We start from the raw sequence: 20,529 nt of genomic DNA, 5'->3' as shown, positions 1-20,529 counted from the left end.
ACTCACAAAAGATATCAAACACCCGCCACAGAAAGAGCATAATGTCACTGACAGCCCACAGCAACAGGGACACCCCAATCAAAGAGACACCACTCCCGTATCTTTCAACCGGGGGGCCAAATACACACGACTATACGTACGATGGGACACATTCAAGTTCCGTAAATACCCTATTAACTCCCTGCCTGATAAAAACAAATAAACCGACGCGGTGTAAGATCTGATCCTATTCTTATGTTTAGTATGCAAATGTACATAGGAGAAGGCGAACAAGAACAGTGATGATGTGGACGGGGGAATGAAACACCAAGTAAGCCATAAAAATGTGTTTGACCATTGCAAATCGGGCCTTTTCGGATGAAGATCAAAGAAAGACAATATGTGCACAAACAGAACATACACCTTCAAAGACGGTGAATGAATCAACAGGAACAGAGAGGGTGATGCTAATATGTACAATGATACACCATACCACTGTATGCAACAAACAGTCGACCCAAAAATGTTAAGGATACGGGGAATTTAAACAGAACTCCGCATAGCGGAGAAAACTGATTTCAAAGTCTTCGAGATGTGAAAAATGAAGTGACCAATTACCCGTAGGGCAGGGGAGCAACACAGACAAGGGATTCCCTATCCACCTCCGGGAGACAAACACAAAAAACGGTGGCCAAAAACAGTAGGAACGACAATAATACGGGAACAATGTGTGTGTATGTGTATGTGTGGAAAAATGATATAACAGTGTTACTATTAATAATTGATCACAGTTTCTAACACACAAGCCTTTGTGAACTTGCAAGTTCGTTGGCAGGAGTGATGGCAGGGCGGGGTGGTTAAAAGAAACCAGATGGCCCAAATGCATCGTAGGTGGAATGTTGCTGCGGATGCACGGAACCATACATGGAGGAGGGTGCCTGCTGTATTGTGGGTTCCTGAGTGGGCATAGTGGAAAAATGACCACCAGCCTGCTGCAAAGTTTGGGCGGAATTCGCGCCCATCGTACTGTCCACAGAGATTACACTACAACTCATGGAGCGCGAGGACATGGTTTGATAAGTTTGGCCATCCATGGATGATGGGTGATGATGTGGTTTAGGATCTAGATTGTGGTTGCCTGCATGTGGTTGCATCTGCATGAAACCAACATTGCTAATGTTATTATTACTTCCACCGTTGACCATGTGTTCAGGTGCGAACCTATACCCGGAAACGGCCGTTGCTGACTGTGGCATGCTCACATTACCTCGCGAGGCATAACACCCAGGTCCAGGATAACCTATTGCCGAACTATTGCTCGAACTGACAGGTTGGTAAGAGGAGGGAACTTGTCCAGGAAAGAGAGCGCGCTGGCTACAAGGTTGTCCACCATAGCTCGGAGGCACTGAGCTGCTTCCAGCTGGACCAGATAAAGGATAGTTCGATTGCACCATACCGGCACCTTGGAAGGCTGCATTGGTTAGGAAACGTTGCTGTGATTGATGGGTGGATGCGCCAAATTGGGGAGAATTACGATGATCCATCATCCCGACGGGCTCATTCGCCATTCCAGGTTGTGACATGACGTTCGAAATTGGCACAGCACTACCTGAACCTTGCACAAACCGATCGCTCGGAACTAGTGGTTGTGGCTGGAAGGCATACGACTGACTAGGCTTGGCGTGGATTTGAGGGCGCTGGGGGTAGAGTTGCTGAAATGGCATGCAGATAGGGCACCACAGTGTAAGGCAGCATAACCAGATCATCAGACAAGTGCATGGAAAGTGTTTACAACACTGGTGACCTGAGAATTCCCAATTCAGTGAACATGAGAGTCTAAGTGTCTTGTGGAGACAAATGAACTATCGAGCTTCTTCTCTACGATAGGATTTCAAGCTATCTATTACGAATGAGTCATTCAACTAGACTTGGATGCATCTGCTACACCTGTTAAACCGGTGAAAACGATTCGCCACATCCTTTTATTTTTTTTTCGCTGGAAGATTGCTCAAGGTGTTCCCGGGGCGTCAATACTACACGAAGGAAAAAAAATCCCTAAAGCGTCAGTGACAATAAATACCAAGGTGCTTTTGTGACAGAATTTACAATGTCCACCAGTCAGAAATTTAGGACCATTTACAAGACGACCAGAATCATGGAGGTTACGGAGACTCACTAGTATGAAGACAGAAAATGCCGACTAACCTGTTGCTGTTGAACCGCGGGCTTCCCTTCTCGCCCCTGGCTATGATGGGACATTTCCCCTTGAGATGCTATCCACTGCGGGGGCTGTGGATCAGGTCCAGATTGTGAATGCATCATTTCCCGCTGTCGATGCGAAGGAGATGGAGTGTTGCGCTGTAAGGTCGTCTGCTGCTGTTGTTGTTGTTGCATGGGCATGTACGATAACTGGGTTTTGGCACTGAATCCACTGGCTGACATATAAGAGGCCGACGAGGGTATTTGTGCAGTCGAGACGGCAGATTGGTAGTTCAAGTGGGGTTGGTTTGGATAGACCTGACCAGGGAGAGCGTTTTGAGTGGAACGATCTCCAGCGCTCACAGGACCCATAGGCTGCACAAAGAGAGATTAAAAATTTTTAGAATGTTATACTCAATCAGAAGCAGAAATGAATAATGTAGACTGAGACGAGGCTAAGAAACGCAAATTTTAGAACAACCTTCAAGATTCTGCAAGGCCAAACACCACCAAAGGAGGATCCCTCAGAGGAGCAAACAGTGCACTCACGCAGGACTAAAGATAATTTGTTTGGTTGAAGCTTCTGACGAGGTGTTTTGTAAAAGGCGTTTTGTATGCGGATTCTGTCACTCAGCAAATTGGATATAGTAGGCTAAGTACACTGGTCGAAACTGGACTGGGTCTGTAGACATACATGGTCATAGAAGAACCCAAGCCACAACACTCAGCGATCATATCGTGGACAGTACGCTTCGCGAAAGGCTATTGGCCATCAAAACATCATATCAACAGGACTCACATGATACCCGAACTCTACATGTCGTTGTATTTGTCATTGCCAGACCATTGGTTGGTATGTCATCGAGCTTTCTAAGACAGCCAGTTACATCCAGCTGACTCTTAGTCCACGGGGTCGAGATGGCTCAAGTGGTTAGAGCGCGAATTTACTGACCGGAAGGTCCGTGGTTCGAACCCAACCTCTGCCATTCGACTTCCCCTGTCTAGGCTTGGGCGACCTGGCAGTATCCCAGCCCTCGTACCTCCTTCGTGTGGCATGGCAGCTAGGCAGCGAAAGGGTACTACAGCTGAACGATTATTATTTATTATTATTTTATTAGTCCACTAGCACGTCGAATCATTTGACATTCGGGAACAAAAAGGCTTCCTAAGGCGCATGAAAGCCTCTGTTCTGCTGCCCATTGCTAGCAGCTGACTTGGAACGAAGTACGCATTGTGTTACATCAGTATTGTTCGACACATGTTAACAAAGCAGCGGCAGTTAAACATTCTTCGGAAAAGGAAAGAATTAAAAGCGGGGACGAATGGCACCCGTTGTGTGGGGAGTATATCATGGAGGCTTGTAAACAGCAGACAAGAAGGCTTGCTTTCGAGAGAGATTAATCTAGGTCCCAAAAAGCTTCGTATTGGCAACTGAACGCAAAGGTAGACGCAGACCAACGCAATATTAGAAGCAAACAGGTCTAAAGTCCCATAATCCACGGGCAGTCAATGCGTCCTACCATAAAGCCGTGAAATTTGCCGGGAAATCTGACTACACTCATGTAGTGAAACAGCACTACCAGCTTCTCAACATCTAATAAGTATGGAGTCTGGAGGACGCAAATTCGCTCATGTTAACCATAATGCAAGACTAAGCATATATCGCCTAAGGGAGATGCATCTGGTGTGATGGAAAACACTCCAGTTTACCATTAGTTACTCAAATGCGGTTTAGACGGTCGATGTATGTATGCACGACAGTCTGGTGGAACAAATACCAGGTGAAACCGCGGCAACATTCAAACCATACCACATAAAAATGTTTACAGCAGTGTTCGTGTAATTAATGCCAAGATTCAAAATAAGCAGAAACTAAAATGTGGTTCCTACTGAACACCAGTATTTGGATAATAAAAAACTCCCAGCAGAGTACCTGCGTAACTTTGTCGTTGTGCTGGACAACGCGAAGTAGAGGTTGACCGGTAGGTAGATCAAGTTACACAACCACGAATTTTTTCAGTCACTTACGCGTTGCACTGACACATACATTGACCCCGTGTTGGGTGCGACAAACGAAGATTGCGTGGGGATTCCGGAACGTGATAAAAACTGGTCATCCACGCGGGACACTGCTGGTGCATAGGAACGTTGTGCGGGACCGGAGCCCTCAGGAGGTCCTACAACAACACCAGAGGCACCAGACTTCGTAAAATTACTTTGCCTAGAAGGCAAATCTTGCCGAAACTGCTCGGAATCCGCTGGGATAAGACCTGTGGATGAAAGAAACAATATTTGAAAGGATTAAAAGCGTGCTTCTAGTACTGGCTGAAACCATCTTCGAAAGCTATGCGAAAGAATGAAAGGACAAAAGCTATAATGCGGACTTGTTTCCACCGGACAAACACGATGCGGGCTCGTTCCAAGTATATGTGGTCAGATGTGCTGCGGACAGCTACTCAAGCATATTCAAGTAAAAAATAACTAAGTTGGAACAAAGGTTGATAAAAACGGCTCCAACATGGATAAAAGTCCGTCGAATCAATAACATGGGTCACGTCGGTGCAGGTAAGTGCGCCACAGCAAACCAGACAGTGGCGCGTGGTTTCGCACAGAGATGACCAACCGGTGCGACGTGCCACCAATAGACCCCGAAAATCAATATTATTAGACCCACAGTGAATTTACAAGTGCTCTTCTGTGACCGTTGGACGGGCCAAACTGATTGCCGGTTAGCAGGAGTTAGCTCTGTGAAAAATGGGGCGTCGCGACGAAACCTAAGAGTAAAACCGGAACCAAACACCCTTAGAAGGCTGTCTTAGAATCAAGGTTAAAATGAATGGAAGCCAACCAATTCCAGAAAAGCAAAAAGAGCCAGACTTCGGGGGCGCAACATAATAGCAGACTGTCAAGCAGCTCACCGCCACTCGAAAGTCGAACGATGCAGATACGCCATTATCAGCCTAAAGGGAGACGTGTCGACCGAGCACTGAACGAGAACCATCAGAGATACGCAAAGAAACGTCTATCCCAATTCTCCGCACAGTAACAAACGAAATACCAAGGTGACCCCCCGACCAATATGTTGTGTTTACCTAATTTTGACACATACTGCGTTGCTCGCGTCGTCTACGGTTCTTTGCCGAAAGTTCAACGAACTGTCATCCACTATATGAGGCACAGCACTGCGGACTTGATGTCACATAAGTAGAAAACACTATATAATACCTGAATCAAGTCGTGTCATGGTCGTATGTGGAGTAATGTGATCGATTTTATTTACTCAAGGATGTTGCCCCGTGCTCAGACACGCGGGCTAATCCATTTCGGCAGTGTGCTATAATGCGGATAGCAACAAACTAGAGTATGGATGTGAAAAGCCCTGGAATTGGACAAGAAAAGAATGTGCATGTGAACCAACTTATTCGGGGAGTACAGTTGTAATACAAAAACACAGTGAGTAAAAATTCTTCAAGCGAATGTGTTACTCAAAAGCCACCTCGTGGTGGGCCTGGGCGGATATCCAGGATATCGAGGTACTTGAAACGATACTACTTAAGTGTATGAAGGGGTTTGGACAGCCATTTTCACCAGTTCGGATATCATTAAGTAGGTTGACTTTACCCAACGAGCTTCAAAAAGGCAAACTGGTAGTGGGCTGTTCAAGTGTTTTCCTCAACCAAGCATCAACAGCATCGTATCAAGAAAGAACATGATCATTGTTCGAAGAATGCCACCCGAGGTGAACCAATATGTTCTATAAAACAAAAGTATCCCAACACGGCGGAATTAGATGAATGGTCGAAACCATCCTCCTCGAAACTGTTGATCCGTATGATTGGGCTGGTTGCATTACTTTCGGGGTTGCAGCAATCAGCATTTCAAATTCGCTATTTGTATTCCATTTCAATACCGAAACCGACAAAATTCAGTCAACAGTGCGTAGAATACAACAGTCACCAGTACCAGAAGAGTTCACATACTCAGTAGCTGACCACGGTATGAATTACTCCTTACAATTAGCGACAGCCGTTTCGTGACGGTATCCTTGGTCTTGTGCAAGTAAAGTATATTTAGTTACATAGAGTAGACAGGCAGGCCATCATCAAGCCGAATAAAGTTGAAAATGGCGCGAAAATGGAACAAACAAAGAGACATAGTGCGCGGTTAACAACGACACTTCCGCTCACAAAGACGAAACGTCTGGAGGCCAGCGCGAAGGAAGGCCCAACTGCTACTCGAGCTATTTACACACAATGCCGAAATAAACTCTGAGGATCACAGAGGTAACCAGTCTGTACCACCAATACAAAAAGGGGATTTTCAGCCCCATATGTATTTCAGCAGGTATGGCGTACAAAAGTAAACGTCTTTTGATAAAGTCTTCAGAGAATAGTTGTAGCTTTGCAAGGAAGGGTTTCCACCAAACTACGTTCCCGGCACAGACATTGGCTATTTCAGATGGTTTTGCGACGGCCTGTGAGCTGTATACCTCCATCTGAACGCCGAGTAATCAACACATCTAGGAAAACTGTGCTTTTTCTGTTCATCCAGAAAACTCTTCGAGACTCCATTACCGGTTCCAACCTCCAAGGTGCTCATCAGATGGATGCAATTCCCGAGTTCAGATCATATTTAGGTCCTAATTGAATATTAAATTGTACTACACGAATACGATGTAGAGTCGTTTTCATGTTCACATCAGTTTCGTTTGTGTACTGCTCCTCCCATTCTGGATTAGTTGCTTTGTAAAATACTGCTTGCTCATTTTTACCAAATAAAGTATGATGCTTGACCAGTAGGCTGACTTTGTTATAGACGGGTATCGTCTCTCTGTGTAAAAATTTACCGTAGATGATAATCTTCATCACCGGGAAGACAACCAAGCATACAGTTCAAAGAAACTCAAGAAGTGATAAGAAAGAGATGAGGAGACCAAGGCAAACTCATCAACTAATGTTGGTTGGACCACTAGTTGTTTGCAAAAAAATCAAAACTATATGGTCCAACAACCTCTAACGTTGAGCACGTCAAAACAAGGGGCGTTTGGCCGTCAATATGGTCAGTCGATTCAGCTGCACACATATGGAACCATTCAGAAGGGACAATAGTGGTTGTTTCCCAAGACCATGCTCTACTTGGCGGCACCATTGAACTGGCGTTTCGTGATTTCGGTTGAGATGATCCCCGACGGGTGGTAGTACAGTCAAAACTGATGAAATCTTCCAGTTCCTTTCAGAGGGTGATGTAGTGCATGACTAGGGCGTTGAATACAGAGTAGCTAGAACTCGGTAACCTTCTAAGCAAATAGTGAGTCAATGAGGAAACCCTTCGTAACGGTAATCCAAAAGACCAATTTAGTTTGCCACCAAGCTTCAAAGTACATGACGTCGGCTTTTTATAAAATATTGGGTAGTGACGAACCTAAAAGAGTAGCTTTCCTTGAGTCTTCGCGAGGGTTTACAACAAATGTAATGAAAAAACCCAGCTAACTTCAATTGATCAGGAAGAAACAAACCGTGGATGATCCAGTCGGGGCGACAAGAATTTCCTTGACTGTAAACCGCTTAAGGAAACGAGCCTTTCGAAGGACGTTCTGCTTACGCAGACGGCTAGTTTACTTCACAAGAGGAAGTAGCATAACGGAAGTTTTTCGAGGCATTGACGAAAATTAACTATTTAATTGTCAGGGCGCGCCCAGACAGAAGAAAAAGCACATGTGCACAGAGTGACGCATCCCCAAGGTGACCATCGGTTCGACACGTCCGAAAAGTAGGTGAGTCGGCGGCTCCCACTAAACACGGCCAAGCAACACACGACCAGCGTAGTGGGCCTGAGAACGTTCACGACCGAACCACCACCATCGGCTGTACGGAGCGAACAAGTGAACGACCATATTTGGCCTATTAGTCATCCTATATATTTACGCAGACGCTCTGTACGTTTTGTCCTGGCAATACAGCCGTGTCCCCAGTTCTCTGTCTTCTCCCTATCGCGTAGTCTGGCAGGCACAGTGCAGGCGTAATCAATAGCTCGGCCACCGCCACCACTACAAGACACAACATTAATCGGGGCATCCGATGACACGATTGGTACAGTATACGCATCATCGGGCTCTCGTTGACTGGACTTAGCTTGACGTATACACACAGAACAATTCGTTGGAACATCGCACTTGCAATGAGGATCAAAGCTTTTGAAGCCAGAACATAGGATGCAGCAATACACAAAAGCGAGATATTGATCGAGTTCCTGGTGGTAACTACCGTTTTCGTTTTTATATTAGAATAAATATGTGTAGCAAGTGATCCGGTTATTGTTCGAGTTTGGCTTGTTTATAATGACTTAAACCACACAGGCTGATCGATGTACATCAGGTTCACTAGGGGGATACTGATACGTCTGACAGATACAAGACTACTGGCGACTTCACTTCGAGCGAAAGTCTACTTCGGCTTATAAAACATCGAGATAGAACCAAAATATTATTACCCCGATGATGAGGCATGTGGCACAAGCATTGTTGGCCATACCCCTAGTGAGGAAACAATACCGTCGAGATAGTTGAGTACTCCACAACCTGGAGGAGACTCTTTCGAGGTGTAAATCGGCGTCCCTGCTCCTCGCAAGCCGAAAACACCTTAAAGAGATTCTATCTTCTGGAAGAGACGACGGATAACTTTCTTAAACGAACAAAACAAAAGTGTGTACATGTCACTCGCTACGGCTGCACAGTGCGATCTAGTGGGGACGACGGGAGTAGGCAGAAACCTGTTTCAACTATACGCTGAAGTCACAGGATGTCTGGACGTAAAACAGCACTTTGTGCGGTATTGTCAGTTTGTATATAAGCCCGAATTTCCCGTCCACTCAAGACTGTGAAAGGCTCCGTCCGTTTCAAGCGTCCAACTTGCAGTGTTGAAGGTAGAACGGCAGCAGAGGTACGTGCATATCTTGGTAAACAAGGTATTCAGTTTATCTTAACATGAAATACTCAACATGGCGCGCACCTATTGTGTGTGTATGAACAGTTTCCTGCTCGGTTCGAAACTTTTCTTAACCAAACGAATGTCATGTGCCCCGAAGGTCTGAGTGTTGTTAATTACTGACCACTTTATATGATTTTTGCCGTTATATCCAAACTGACATGAGTGAAGTGGTTGAAAGTGGATGTGGGGCGACAACACAACCTACAATTGATTCGATTAATCCATATAACCACTTCACTGCCGCACAACATGCCAAATAAAGGATGAACGCACAATCACTCACCGTAAATGTGGTTACGCTTCAGGCTGTAGCTCAGACACACAAACCCAATGGTACCAGGTGGGATAGGATTTGGCAGCATGTTTGGTGGAGGCGAGAGAATCCCCAACGGTACGGCCATCGAACTGATAGAAGATGACAGTGCGGACACCAAATTACAGGCCTCCTCTGATTGCTGTTGGGAAGAAAACAGAGTTACGGGAATTACCACGAGAGCACAAAAAGATATGGAGTGAAACGCAACCAATATGAACATAGACAACTGAAGCCTACAAAAGTCGATGGTTTAACAGTGGAAGCAATCCAATACTGAGAACAAATGCCACAAAATAAGGGTTACATGCAGCGACTAGTTTGAGGGACAAGGATGTCAGTTATCCCGTCTCTCGGCTTAGTCATTAGGCTCAAATTTTTATGTGCATCGGCTTTACCATGTGCACACTGGTTTCAGGAACTGGGAAGAAATATACTTCTACACTACTAACCACGTTCCTGATGATCAGGTGCACGTGGCCACATCCCCTACATAGCAGATGTTATTCGGAAAACAGGTTAGCAACAGATGAACACATTTCCGAAAACTTCGCGATTGCACAGTTGTTCACCAAATCATCAGGCACTTCTTGCTGTATGGTCATATGGTTAAGCTTATGAGATTCATCTTGAGCATTCAAACCTGTTGTGCGGTCAATGAGCAAAGAATCGAACACCCCTGAGCACCGGTATCAGTCGACTGAAAACTTAGGAAATGAGCTCCACAACGCGAGAATTAAAGAAAAAGAGAAAGGCTGTGCATTCAAACAACGATAACCCATGAGAAGAGTACAGTCAACAGTTTAATCAGCATTTACTACCCATTTACTACTAGGGAAGACAAATTGATGGAGGAGCAGAAATAACCTTAATCCCATTAAGAGTTAACAAAATAAATGAAGGAAGGACTGGAGGACAATGAATCGATTTTGATACAAAAGCTTTGTCATGCCAAGAGAGGAAGTTGTAGGGAGAAACAATCGGGTCAAATTAATCGCAGATCAGACCTTAATTGAAGTTTTGGGTGGCAAGATTAAGTTATTTTATTGCCGGACATGTCATCGATTGTTTTCAGCAATTACTTGGGCTGTGTTGAGTTACGCGCGGAACCCTGAAAGTTAAATCAGTTTACCAACAAATGCGGTCCTATGAACACAACGAGAAAATAATAAAAAATGTACACGCATCAAGTTATGGGATTAAGCCGACATCCATACGCCGGGTTAGGAACTACCACTTCCAAAAGGGATCCCAAAGTTCACACTGACTCAAAGCACAGTGGCCACAAGATTGCCACATGCGATGACAAGGTCAAAGAGCGGTTAACGTTCAGGCCATAACTAGAAATATGGTAAATGCACCAAATGGAATATCGTTGCGTACGATGAGAGCTGAAGAATAGACACTTGCTCTACGTTAGATGGATGAGCAGGGGCGAGGATTTTTTAGCTAGAGGCTTGCTTATCCCATGTAGAACTCAGTGTAGTCATTCCATTTAGTTTTGTATGTACACAGTTGTTAGTTCTAGTAAACGAATGCCAACGTGTGACGTTACAGGCATTAACCAGCCTTTGAATAAACTTACGTGTCACTACTTTTTATGGGATAATACTTGGGACCTGTTATCCGGATGAACAGTTGAAGCTTAATCAAGAGCATCGGAATTCCAAATCTGGAGATCTGTGGTAAGTCTAAATTTGGGCTACTGGTCGTTCCGTTCGTAGAACGCCTATTCGGCTAAACGTTGATCAGATCGCATCAGTGTTGATTTACGTCAGACGGGCTAACAAGTAGTTCGAAATAACCAACCTATGTTGGTTTGTGGCAAGCTATAGATTTCCGTACAGTCCTTTACACACCCTAAGGAGTAGTGTGCCTGAATCGGACGCCAACTGCATGCTGAACTAAATTTGGGATTCAAAGTACTGATCATCAGCACTGACGAACTGATGGAAATCGTCGGTTTTCTTATTAATTAATTAATTAAGTATCACCGATTTAATTCACAAAGGGTTAGAATACCCGATGGAATCCAGAGTAAATAAACCTTAAAAAAACCACGCGCTTGGAGTCATTCACATACATATTGATCCAAACCAAACATCCGGAGATCTTACTCGAGAGATTCAAGCATGTTGTCGGGGTATTAGCGAAAAAATCTACATTGAGCTTGTGGTTCCAGCAGCAACGTCTGGATAACTTTGAAGCGTTCGTTCGGAGGAAATTTGTGTACAGCGACTTGGAATCAAAGCTCACGTAACTCTCATCTATTTCCAACAAAACCATTTTGACTATTTGCCAACCGTAAGAGTTCCCACGATGTGGCCAACTTACCTGTTTTAAAATACCTCGTTAGAATCTGGTGAGCTCACGTGATGGAGAGCCTGGTCGTCCACTACACATCACTTGAGTGTATATGCCATTTGGAATGGTGATTGGACTGCACCAAAAAAACAACACAGGCTGCTCACCTTGCCTAGCTGGCTTTGACGAATTAAGTGATTCTAAAGGTTTTCTAACGTTCAGCGTAGATTTCCACCAACTAACTGTGGGTAGTACTAGACGAAATATAGCGCTTACCCGTAAAACATAACCAAGGAACGATTCTCTCCCTTTAGGAAGAGAACAAAGTGCTGCGGTTTAATTCTGCCACACAAAACAGAGGAACAGCCCATCGGCATTTCGACAAGCGAACATCTTTTCCAAGAACGCTCCATTTGAAATGAATAATCATCCTTGGAATTGATCGCTGTACGATGAATTCTACATGTTATGTAGACCAGTGCATGCTCTGTCTGCCCATCACCCACTTATTCTCTCTGGTCCGACCCACAATTGCAGAAAGCTCTCCGCGAAATATCTCTGGTTTTTTCTTCCAAACATCCTGCTATTCGAAAACTCTCTAAGGATACTAGTGTGCTCAAAATCTGAAATGTATGAGACCTTGGTCACTACATTTGCCTAGCCGTGCTGCTCTTCCCCAAATAGGCTGTAGCCGAAGGCTTTTACCCTTCTCAATCGTTTGAGTTCAGTAAGAATGCACTAGGTGTTAAGCTTCCAACAAGATCGGTGTTTAATTCTAGACCGAATGAACGTGGTGGCTGTCGAGTACCTTTTCGACGCCCAGGAACGCCCCCAAATACCCATGTTTAATATTATAAACGCATACGGGGTTCCTATCCGGTTTTAAATTTGCCGTTTCATTGAACAGTGCGAGCAGATCACCGCGTGAGATACGTGACGTTAGACGGAGTTCACACCAAATCAATTCGAAAACATTTAAATACTCCTTAGCTGAAAAACCCTTGGGAGAATGAAAACAGAGGGCAAACGTATGGGCCAATACTTGGGCTACACTCATACCCAACTGATTTCTATGATTGTCAGATTAAGTAAGAACAACCAAACGTTCCACTCTCGCAACATATGTCAGAGTTATCAACGGCCAACAGATACGCAGGGTGGAAATCCAATATTTTCTAGGACCATTACGCACTTCGCGCAGCGCAGTGAAAAGAGTTATCCGTAAGCTTGAACTGGAACGTGGTGTCCACTTCTGGCACGAAAACGGATCACTATGGTCATATGAATTCACCCACCACCGGAGATTTAACTGTTTATTATCCACAAATGACTCCTTTCAAATATACACATACACCTGGATGAAATGTATCAAGTTGCGACAACTCAGTACCATGTGGTAAGCATTAGATGTAGACCAATGAATGATGTTTGAAATGGAAACATAGACTAGAGCACATAAGACATTCAAGAGGGAAGGAATGTCAGTCAATCAGGACTTGAGGTTCCCAAGGCGGTCTTCATATGATTGATCGAAACCCATTTACGTAGCGGATCAAACTGGATGACCGGAACTGAAGTAATCGGATTCAACACATCCCAACAATCGATAATAGTCCGGACAATGCACACCTAAGTTTGCTGCCAAGGGAGCAGTCGGAGCAACCAACCAACTAAGTGAAATCAGAAGGCAACTCCTACGGGAAGTCGACGGTTCAGTCAATTTGTTGTGCTAAATGCATTGAATATTTGCGGTTTTCCCAGACCTGGCAACCGGTCATCGGTGCTAGGCAACATGTATACGAGAAGCCAGTTCATCCTGCCAACGAAGATAGTCGTCTTAAGTAAATGTATACAAACATACGAGAGAACGGCCGAAATTCGAGTCGATGTAAGTGCGTATGGTGTACAACATGTAGATTTTAGTCTTCGTGGAAAATATTATTATTCTAACTACAGAAAATATCGTATATCACACAACTCCGTTTGCAAGAACGAACAGACAACCAGTGGGGAGTGGAAGACCAGTGGGCGTTTTCCAACTAATGGGGTTTGATACACAACTAGGGCGTGAGCTTTGCCATTCGTCCGAACACGAACTGATACACACAACCAGTCCTCATGCAGTTTGCGCCGTGGAAAAAACAAATGTCTACCTGGGTGTGGTTCGTGATGCTATCTATCCGTCTATCTAGGAAAATGGCCAAAAAAGCAGGAAATCACTGCTTCGGGCAAAAGTGGGGCTTCAAAACAAGAAATATCTGTTCAACAGTTTCATCATCCAGATTACCACTTTCTGTCGAAAGTGATCACACAAAACAACCTGAAAAAAAGGTTAAGCCGAAACAAGTGCACAAAATTTCGTGATCCAACAGTGCATCTAAGAGGTTATGTCGGATTAACAATAAATCCGAATTGATGAACTGGAAACCTCGTTCATGCAGCCAGTGCAAACTTACCGGCAACTCTACTAACACCTGAGCAAGCAGATTACCACCAGGGGAGTTGTTTGTTAGCCGATGAACCAGCGCACTGTCACAATGAGCCAGAATGATGGACAATTGGGCGACCGGTCCCCACAGTTGCATATTCAATTGACTGAGAATGACAATGAAGAACAAGTTTTTGGTGAAAAAATGGATGAATTCCGAAAAGCTGAGGTAAACATACACTACATGAACACTTTGAGAGCTCAGAAAACCTGCCATCAAAAAACTTAGTTCGCGACCATTCAGGTACAAAAGTGGTAAAAATGGGGTTCCCCATAAGTTGATTCCCTAAGCATGCTTGGCTTGCAGAAAACCAGTATGCCAGAGAGCAGAACTCAAAAGTATGGGATCCAACCTAAGAACTTGGAAGCTGTCAAGGTTACCGTGAAATCAGTGAGGAATGAGTGGTGCTTTGGAAGGAGATGAATAACCCGAAGAGATCCGACCTTATCATGGTGCGCAGGTCAGCGACTCATTGGGCTATAGTGGGGATGCCCATGCAGCCGCCATAATGACTGTCCTACAAGAATGGTCAGCAGGTAGAGGTGTAAACGAACGAAATCGCCTGATTCGCCAGTTTCAGGGTCGGAATAAGTTGGGTAAGCAGTTCCTTAAAAGCTAAGCTATTGCGCTAGTCTTACGGTTGGGGTTTTGAGCCAAAGACCTTAGTTGAGGACCCTAGTCGTCCTATTGTCAAGGTTTGGGCTCCATAGTAAGAATTCAGCCCACATACAACCATAAGCTTCACAAAAGTACCTTCACGCCACATCGATCATCGTGTATCCTTAGTTGACCTAGTCGTCCTATTGTCAAGGTTTGGGCTCCATAGTAAGAATTCAGCCCACATACAACCATAAGCTTCACAAAAGTACCTTCACGCCACATCGATCATCGTGTATTGACATCAGTAGGGTCGTCGTCTTATTCGCTCCATACGGTGGGGCAGATAAACAAGAACACATGGCTCTTGACAGCTACTATCTTCCATTATTAGTATCTCTCAATTACGGACCTGTCTCTTTTATTAAGTACTGTTCTGTAAATGGCATGTAAGTCAAACACCAAGGTGGTAAGCGAATGGTACACCGTAGCTCACACATGCCACCTTACACTCAAGAACCGAACCTAGTCGTCCCATTTTTACTGTTCGAACCCCTAGACAAGCTGAGCAACAAGCTGCTCCTGTGCTCACTCTTGGTAATTTTCCAATAGACCTTCGCTGCGTTTCTGAAACCCGATGCCATCCATTACGAACATCCGGGGATTCTTCAGCTGAAATGTTGACATAGCTCTAAGTTTCTGATCTGAAGCTTCCTAGCTTGATTGAATACTTGTGAACAGTAACCTCAATGCAACTCACCCCATAAGGACTCGCACCAGTCGAAATACTAACCGCTACTTGGTTACAGTTTCTGCTTGTCCGCCAATCAACTGTAGGACCAATTGAGAATTACTGAGAAACAACTGCCATGCTATCCAAAACGAAGAGCTCACATAAACTACGAAAATTTCGATAAACAAGTACGGCGCCTTGGTGACAATGCTAATTTTTGGACCCAAGGCGTGATCATAACGTTGAACGACCTCTACAACTTCGTGCTGACCATCAGTTGTTCCTCGGCTGTACTGGGTTTGGGCGCATTGTTCACCATTATGCCACATCGCATCCCGCTCTACTGCTGAGCAAGCATGCAGCTTAATTGATCACGTGGCCATTGACCACGCTAACGAGGCCAAATACTCGATTAATGGTCATTCGTAGATAGCTGAAGAAACAATCTCGTTTGGCAGCTGAAGATCTTTTCTAACCACGTGTTAAACGAACATACCAGAAATGACTGTGATGCACTGAAAATGACCTCGCCAGAAGACATCCATAACTAGAAAATAATAACCACTAAAAGTGATGCTGGTAACTTCTGACTTGGTGTTTCTGAGCACACACGCGCAAACCATTGGGTTTGGGAAAAATTGTTGCCACTTCTTTATGCATGGGCCGCAGCATAATTCAGATAGATGATCCATCAAACGTCAAATCAAATGACCACCAACTCACCGCTACGCACCACTACGCTCCCCAATAACGCACTGATGATGTCACCTCGATTGGTGATGGAACGTTTGCAATCCAATCGCCTAGCTCAGCGAACAAGCTAACGGCCATCTACGCTACCTGAGCTACAGACATTTTCCTCTATAGAACAAACGAAGTTTGTGTGTAGATGGGGAGCCGTGCTGGAGCATTCTAGTACAGCGAGGAATGAAAGCAATTTCCTACACCCATTCGGTAAAACAGGACATCGCCTCTCAGTGAGCTAATCAAAGGTGATATTGGAATTCTAATAAATAATAAGTGTCAGTACGGAGATCACGGGGCAGAAACAGTTTGGTTGGCCGTAGGCCCATGTCCTCTATTCGACTCGCTGAATCGCGATCTGAGTTCGAATCTTCCTTCGGTTGATTAAATATTCGTGTCCTTCTGTCTCGAAGCGTCATCGGTCTGCCAGATACACCTCCATCAGCGCTACTTAAATCCAGCGATGTGTCACTGTGTTCTGTCTTATTTAGACTGTTTGAGCCTATTAAGATAAAAGAAGGCGTATGGGCAACTTGCGGCAATCAACCATCATACACCTATTCAAAAAAGGGCACAAGGCGACTGTTCCGGAGACTGTTCATAACGCGAATGCTGGCTTTATTAATAATGCGACGACTAACCCCACCGCGAGACGCAAATCTGAGAGCACCAATCAGGATTTTGCCCGGATACACCGATCACATGTCAAATTCTTCAACAGTCTGCCAATTTCGGTTTTCCTCAACTTCAAAGGAGTCACTGACATGTAGGTAGTTCAGTTCGTCTACATAAAACCGACCAGAGCTCCTGAAGCTCGTAAGTAGACTTGGTGCGCCCTATTCCATAAATTTTCCTGTGGAGTCCGGCAAGGCTGTTGTCAACGTTCAATTTCGTCATCGACATTATCATGGAACTCACAAGTCAAGCGGCCGGTGATTTTGATATGGAAATTAAGCCTAGAAAAAGACTGGTAGACTCGGAATATACGGACGATATTGTCTCGTCATTTAACGTCCATAGGGCCATTCCTAGTTTCTGTCTGCATTTCGCACCTTCGAAGTGCAGTGTTGCATCAGGATTCTGATTCTTCCTGGGTCCCTCTGGGACTTCGGGAAGGGAAGGCTGCATAGGGCGTTACTATACTATAACAAAATTCAAAGCACGTAATATAAAAGCACGAGTGACATTCGAACAAGCGTCACTCTTGGCGTCGGAAGCGAAGTTCACTGATGCTAAAGGGCTGTGTCTACAAAACATCTGTATCAGGAGAGTCGGATTCCCAGGACGCCCGGGACCTAATACTAAGAAAGCCGGCAAGCATCCAGGCCAGTCAATCATTCAATCAATTCAGCAAAAGCCGATGATTGTTCAGGCGCGGCTCAGAAGCACGACGGAATGTGATCAGCATCCAGGCATTGATAGAAGCACGATCGATGTTGATGGGTGTTCACTAAACGCCTATCAGAAAGTCGGGATCAATGTCAGGAAATGTCTTTTAAATAGCACGGAGCCGTTGTAACTTTTGCACTCGCACGCACTCACTTGTTGCAAAAAAGCTGTTGTGTTTCTTGTCAGTGAGTTATATTTCTAGCACTGGAGTGGGAACAGCAGTTAGATATAATCTGTAATGACGATATCACTGAATAATCATCAGAACTGGCACATCCGATTAGAGGACATTAGACTGATTAGGTTAGATCATCGGTATCTTCTTGGTGTGATAAGTGTCAGTTGGCTGCGGTCTGTTCGGCGCGTAAACAAGCATTTGATGACGAATCAGAAAGCAAGAGGAATTCAGTAGGTTAAGGTGGTTGGAACACGCACTGCACAAACTCAACCACCATGTATCAAAGAAAGCACTATTATCAATCCCCAACTTTTGTTAGCGAAGGGCCTACAGGGGACGAACCATGACCTAGCAATACGAAATGATACTGTCAAATTGAGTGTTGTGGGGTTTCGCAGCTTTCTGTTCGAGTTCCGCGCAATCTTTCTTGCACGTGATTAGAAACCTTACTGGACATAGCCGACCACAACGGCGAGCAGGCCATCATTTCTGAGCAGGACTGCCTAGCTGAACTTGATCTGTCGTTGTACGGTGAGCTCATGTCAAGAGAGGTTTGAAAATTATGTTGAGGCAGTACTTTTGATGGCGTCTTACTTTGATGCGAAAGTGAGGTGTGTTTATCTCGCTGACGTTCCAATATGCAGGTACCATATGGTATAACATGCCATAGTAGTATATGGCTTTGTAATAAGCCACGTCCTTTCTCTTTGATTTTTACTGTTTACTGGGCACTCTTCCCCATGATTCTATGATAGTTAATCATCAGTATTTATTGGTGTATTGCTGTCGACGTTGATCCAGTTGGTAGATTGGTAGATGAACTTCACTTCAGTGTAGAAGTGATAGTTACGTGGCGGTGAATTGCGTACGTAATAAGGTTTGGATCGTCACAGCATGCGGCAGTGGACGAAGAGAAGGTTCGTGAAGGCAGCAGAGTGGGCTGGTGGCCTCATTATATCAAGCCTATCACATTCAGTGCGTAGATCACAGTCTCTGCTATACCGGACAGACAGAGCCATTCAACATCAGTGAGCTGATTGAGCCACCGCCTCCAACACGTGGCTCTCATTCCCTTATACCCCGTGTTTTTGATTAACGAAGCCGCCGCATAACGGAACACAGATTTCCGGTTGGAGAAAACTGAACTGGACTAAATCATTAAAAATAGGAAAATGGATGTTGCGGCATCACTGACTGCGCTGCAAGGTCATGTTGGCGAGTAACGCTGGGCCTTTCGCACCTCATCCATGCATCGGTGTGGCTTACGCTTGCTGTAACGCTTTCCATACCTTACCTTTGGTTGATTCGCCATCCAATATACGGTTCAGCTAATAACCAGCTAACGGTCATAAAATCTACCACTTGGCATACACAGCAAATGACCGAGTTAGCATTGTTAGTGGATCCAAACCAACTCATCGGCCGTAGAAACGGTTGATTTAACACAAGCCCCATCCACCGCGCTTGCTTGCTTTTTACTGAGACGCATAAGAAGCTTTGAAGTCACTGGCGATGAAAGTCAAGTGATCGCCTTGTGTTTGCTCCATCACAAGGTAACACTGTACATACTGTAACTTTCACTAACCAGCAGATATCACGTCTACCCCACGAGTTTCGGAGGAAGACAGAACAGGCTTAAGTAATACTACAGCTCACTTCGCCAATAACAATGAAGTCCCAATCAGTGGGATGATACAGGTGAGTAAATTCGTCCTCCACCCCACCTGCTCTGATGCCACAACCACGTTTGAAGGTGTGCCTTCAGAGTTCTTCAATGATGCATTGCGGTTAGAGGGTACCGGATAGCACGGGAAAATCAATAAGTATACGTGGAATTTGAACGGAGTTCGACATCGTCTGCCTATTAAACGTCTTTGAGATTTTCCCAAGAACAATGTGACAGGTTTGTGCGACAGTTAGCTCCATTAGGACAGGGTGATTTCGGTACGAATCTATGAAAACTGTTCCTACTAAGTGGAACTGTCTGTACTGTGGGTACCTGGAACGGGAAGTTAGGCTAGACTTTAAAATAAGCTGTAAATAAGCTGAATTCACTGCCTTCATATGTTCGTATGGTGAAGGGATCTGCTGTGCTGTGAACAGAGAAACTCTATTGTGCGGGTCAGTGTAATGAGGGTGTGGGACCGCCGGTGGTTGTTCACGGACATCAGTGTACATCGTGGGGGAACTAACTGGAACAGCGGTGAATTATGCCATAAAACAGTATAGGCTGGTAAGGTGACCGATATTTTGGAGATGCGGATTTGGTTCCATCGTGAAGACATGTGATGGTGTATCCGCCATTCTCCGATCACTTCTTCCAACATCTGGAATCTGTCAAACTGCGGTCGGGGGCGAAATGGTCCAAGTGGTTAGAGCGCGAATTTACTGACCAGAAGGTCCGTGGTTCGAACCCAACCTATGACTCTCAACTTCCCCTGTCTAGGCTTGGGCAACCTGGCAGTATCTTAGCCCTCGTGTGGCATGGCAGCTAGGTGCCGAAAGGGTGTTAGAGCTGAGCAGTTTTAAACTGTGGTCGATCTGTTCTTCCTTTCTCTAAACTAACTAGAAGGGAAACGTCCAGTGGCTCGTTTCTATTCCGAGGCTTGTTTTCGTTA

General features: G+C 44.9%; 1 protein-coding gene across 1 annotated transcript in view; it reads right to left on the bottom strand.

Moving 5' to 3' along the window:
* Window positions 1-211: 211 nt before the first annotated feature.
* The window catches only part of T265_13633 (hypothetical protein), a gene marked incomplete at both ends in the record, with an annotated part of 99,364 nt that continues 79,046 nt past the window's right edge, over window positions 212-20,529 (bottom strand). The window contains 5 exons of the mRNA XM_009169824.1: window positions 212-1,691; window positions 2,185-2,553; window positions 4,207-4,448; window positions 9,448-9,619; window positions 14,238-14,433. Coding sequence (XP_009168088.1) covers window positions 837-1,691; window positions 2,185-2,553; window positions 4,207-4,448; window positions 9,448-9,619; window positions 14,238-14,433 — 1,834 coding nt within the window. The remainder of the gene's footprint in view (window positions 1,692-2,184; window positions 2,554-4,206; window positions 4,449-9,447; window positions 9,620-14,237; window positions 14,434-20,529) is intronic.

The sequence above is a fragment of the Opisthorchis viverrini genome (genome assembly GCF_000715545.1).
Source record: "Opisthorchis viverrini unplaced genomic scaffold opera_v5_90, whole genome shotgun sequence".
Lineage (NCBI taxonomy): Eukaryota > Metazoa > Platyhelminthes > Trematoda > Opisthorchiida > Opisthorchiidae > Opisthorchis > Opisthorchis viverrini.
Note: the sequence above shows the minus strand (reverse complement) of the source record. Positions and strands in the feature narration are given on the sequence as shown.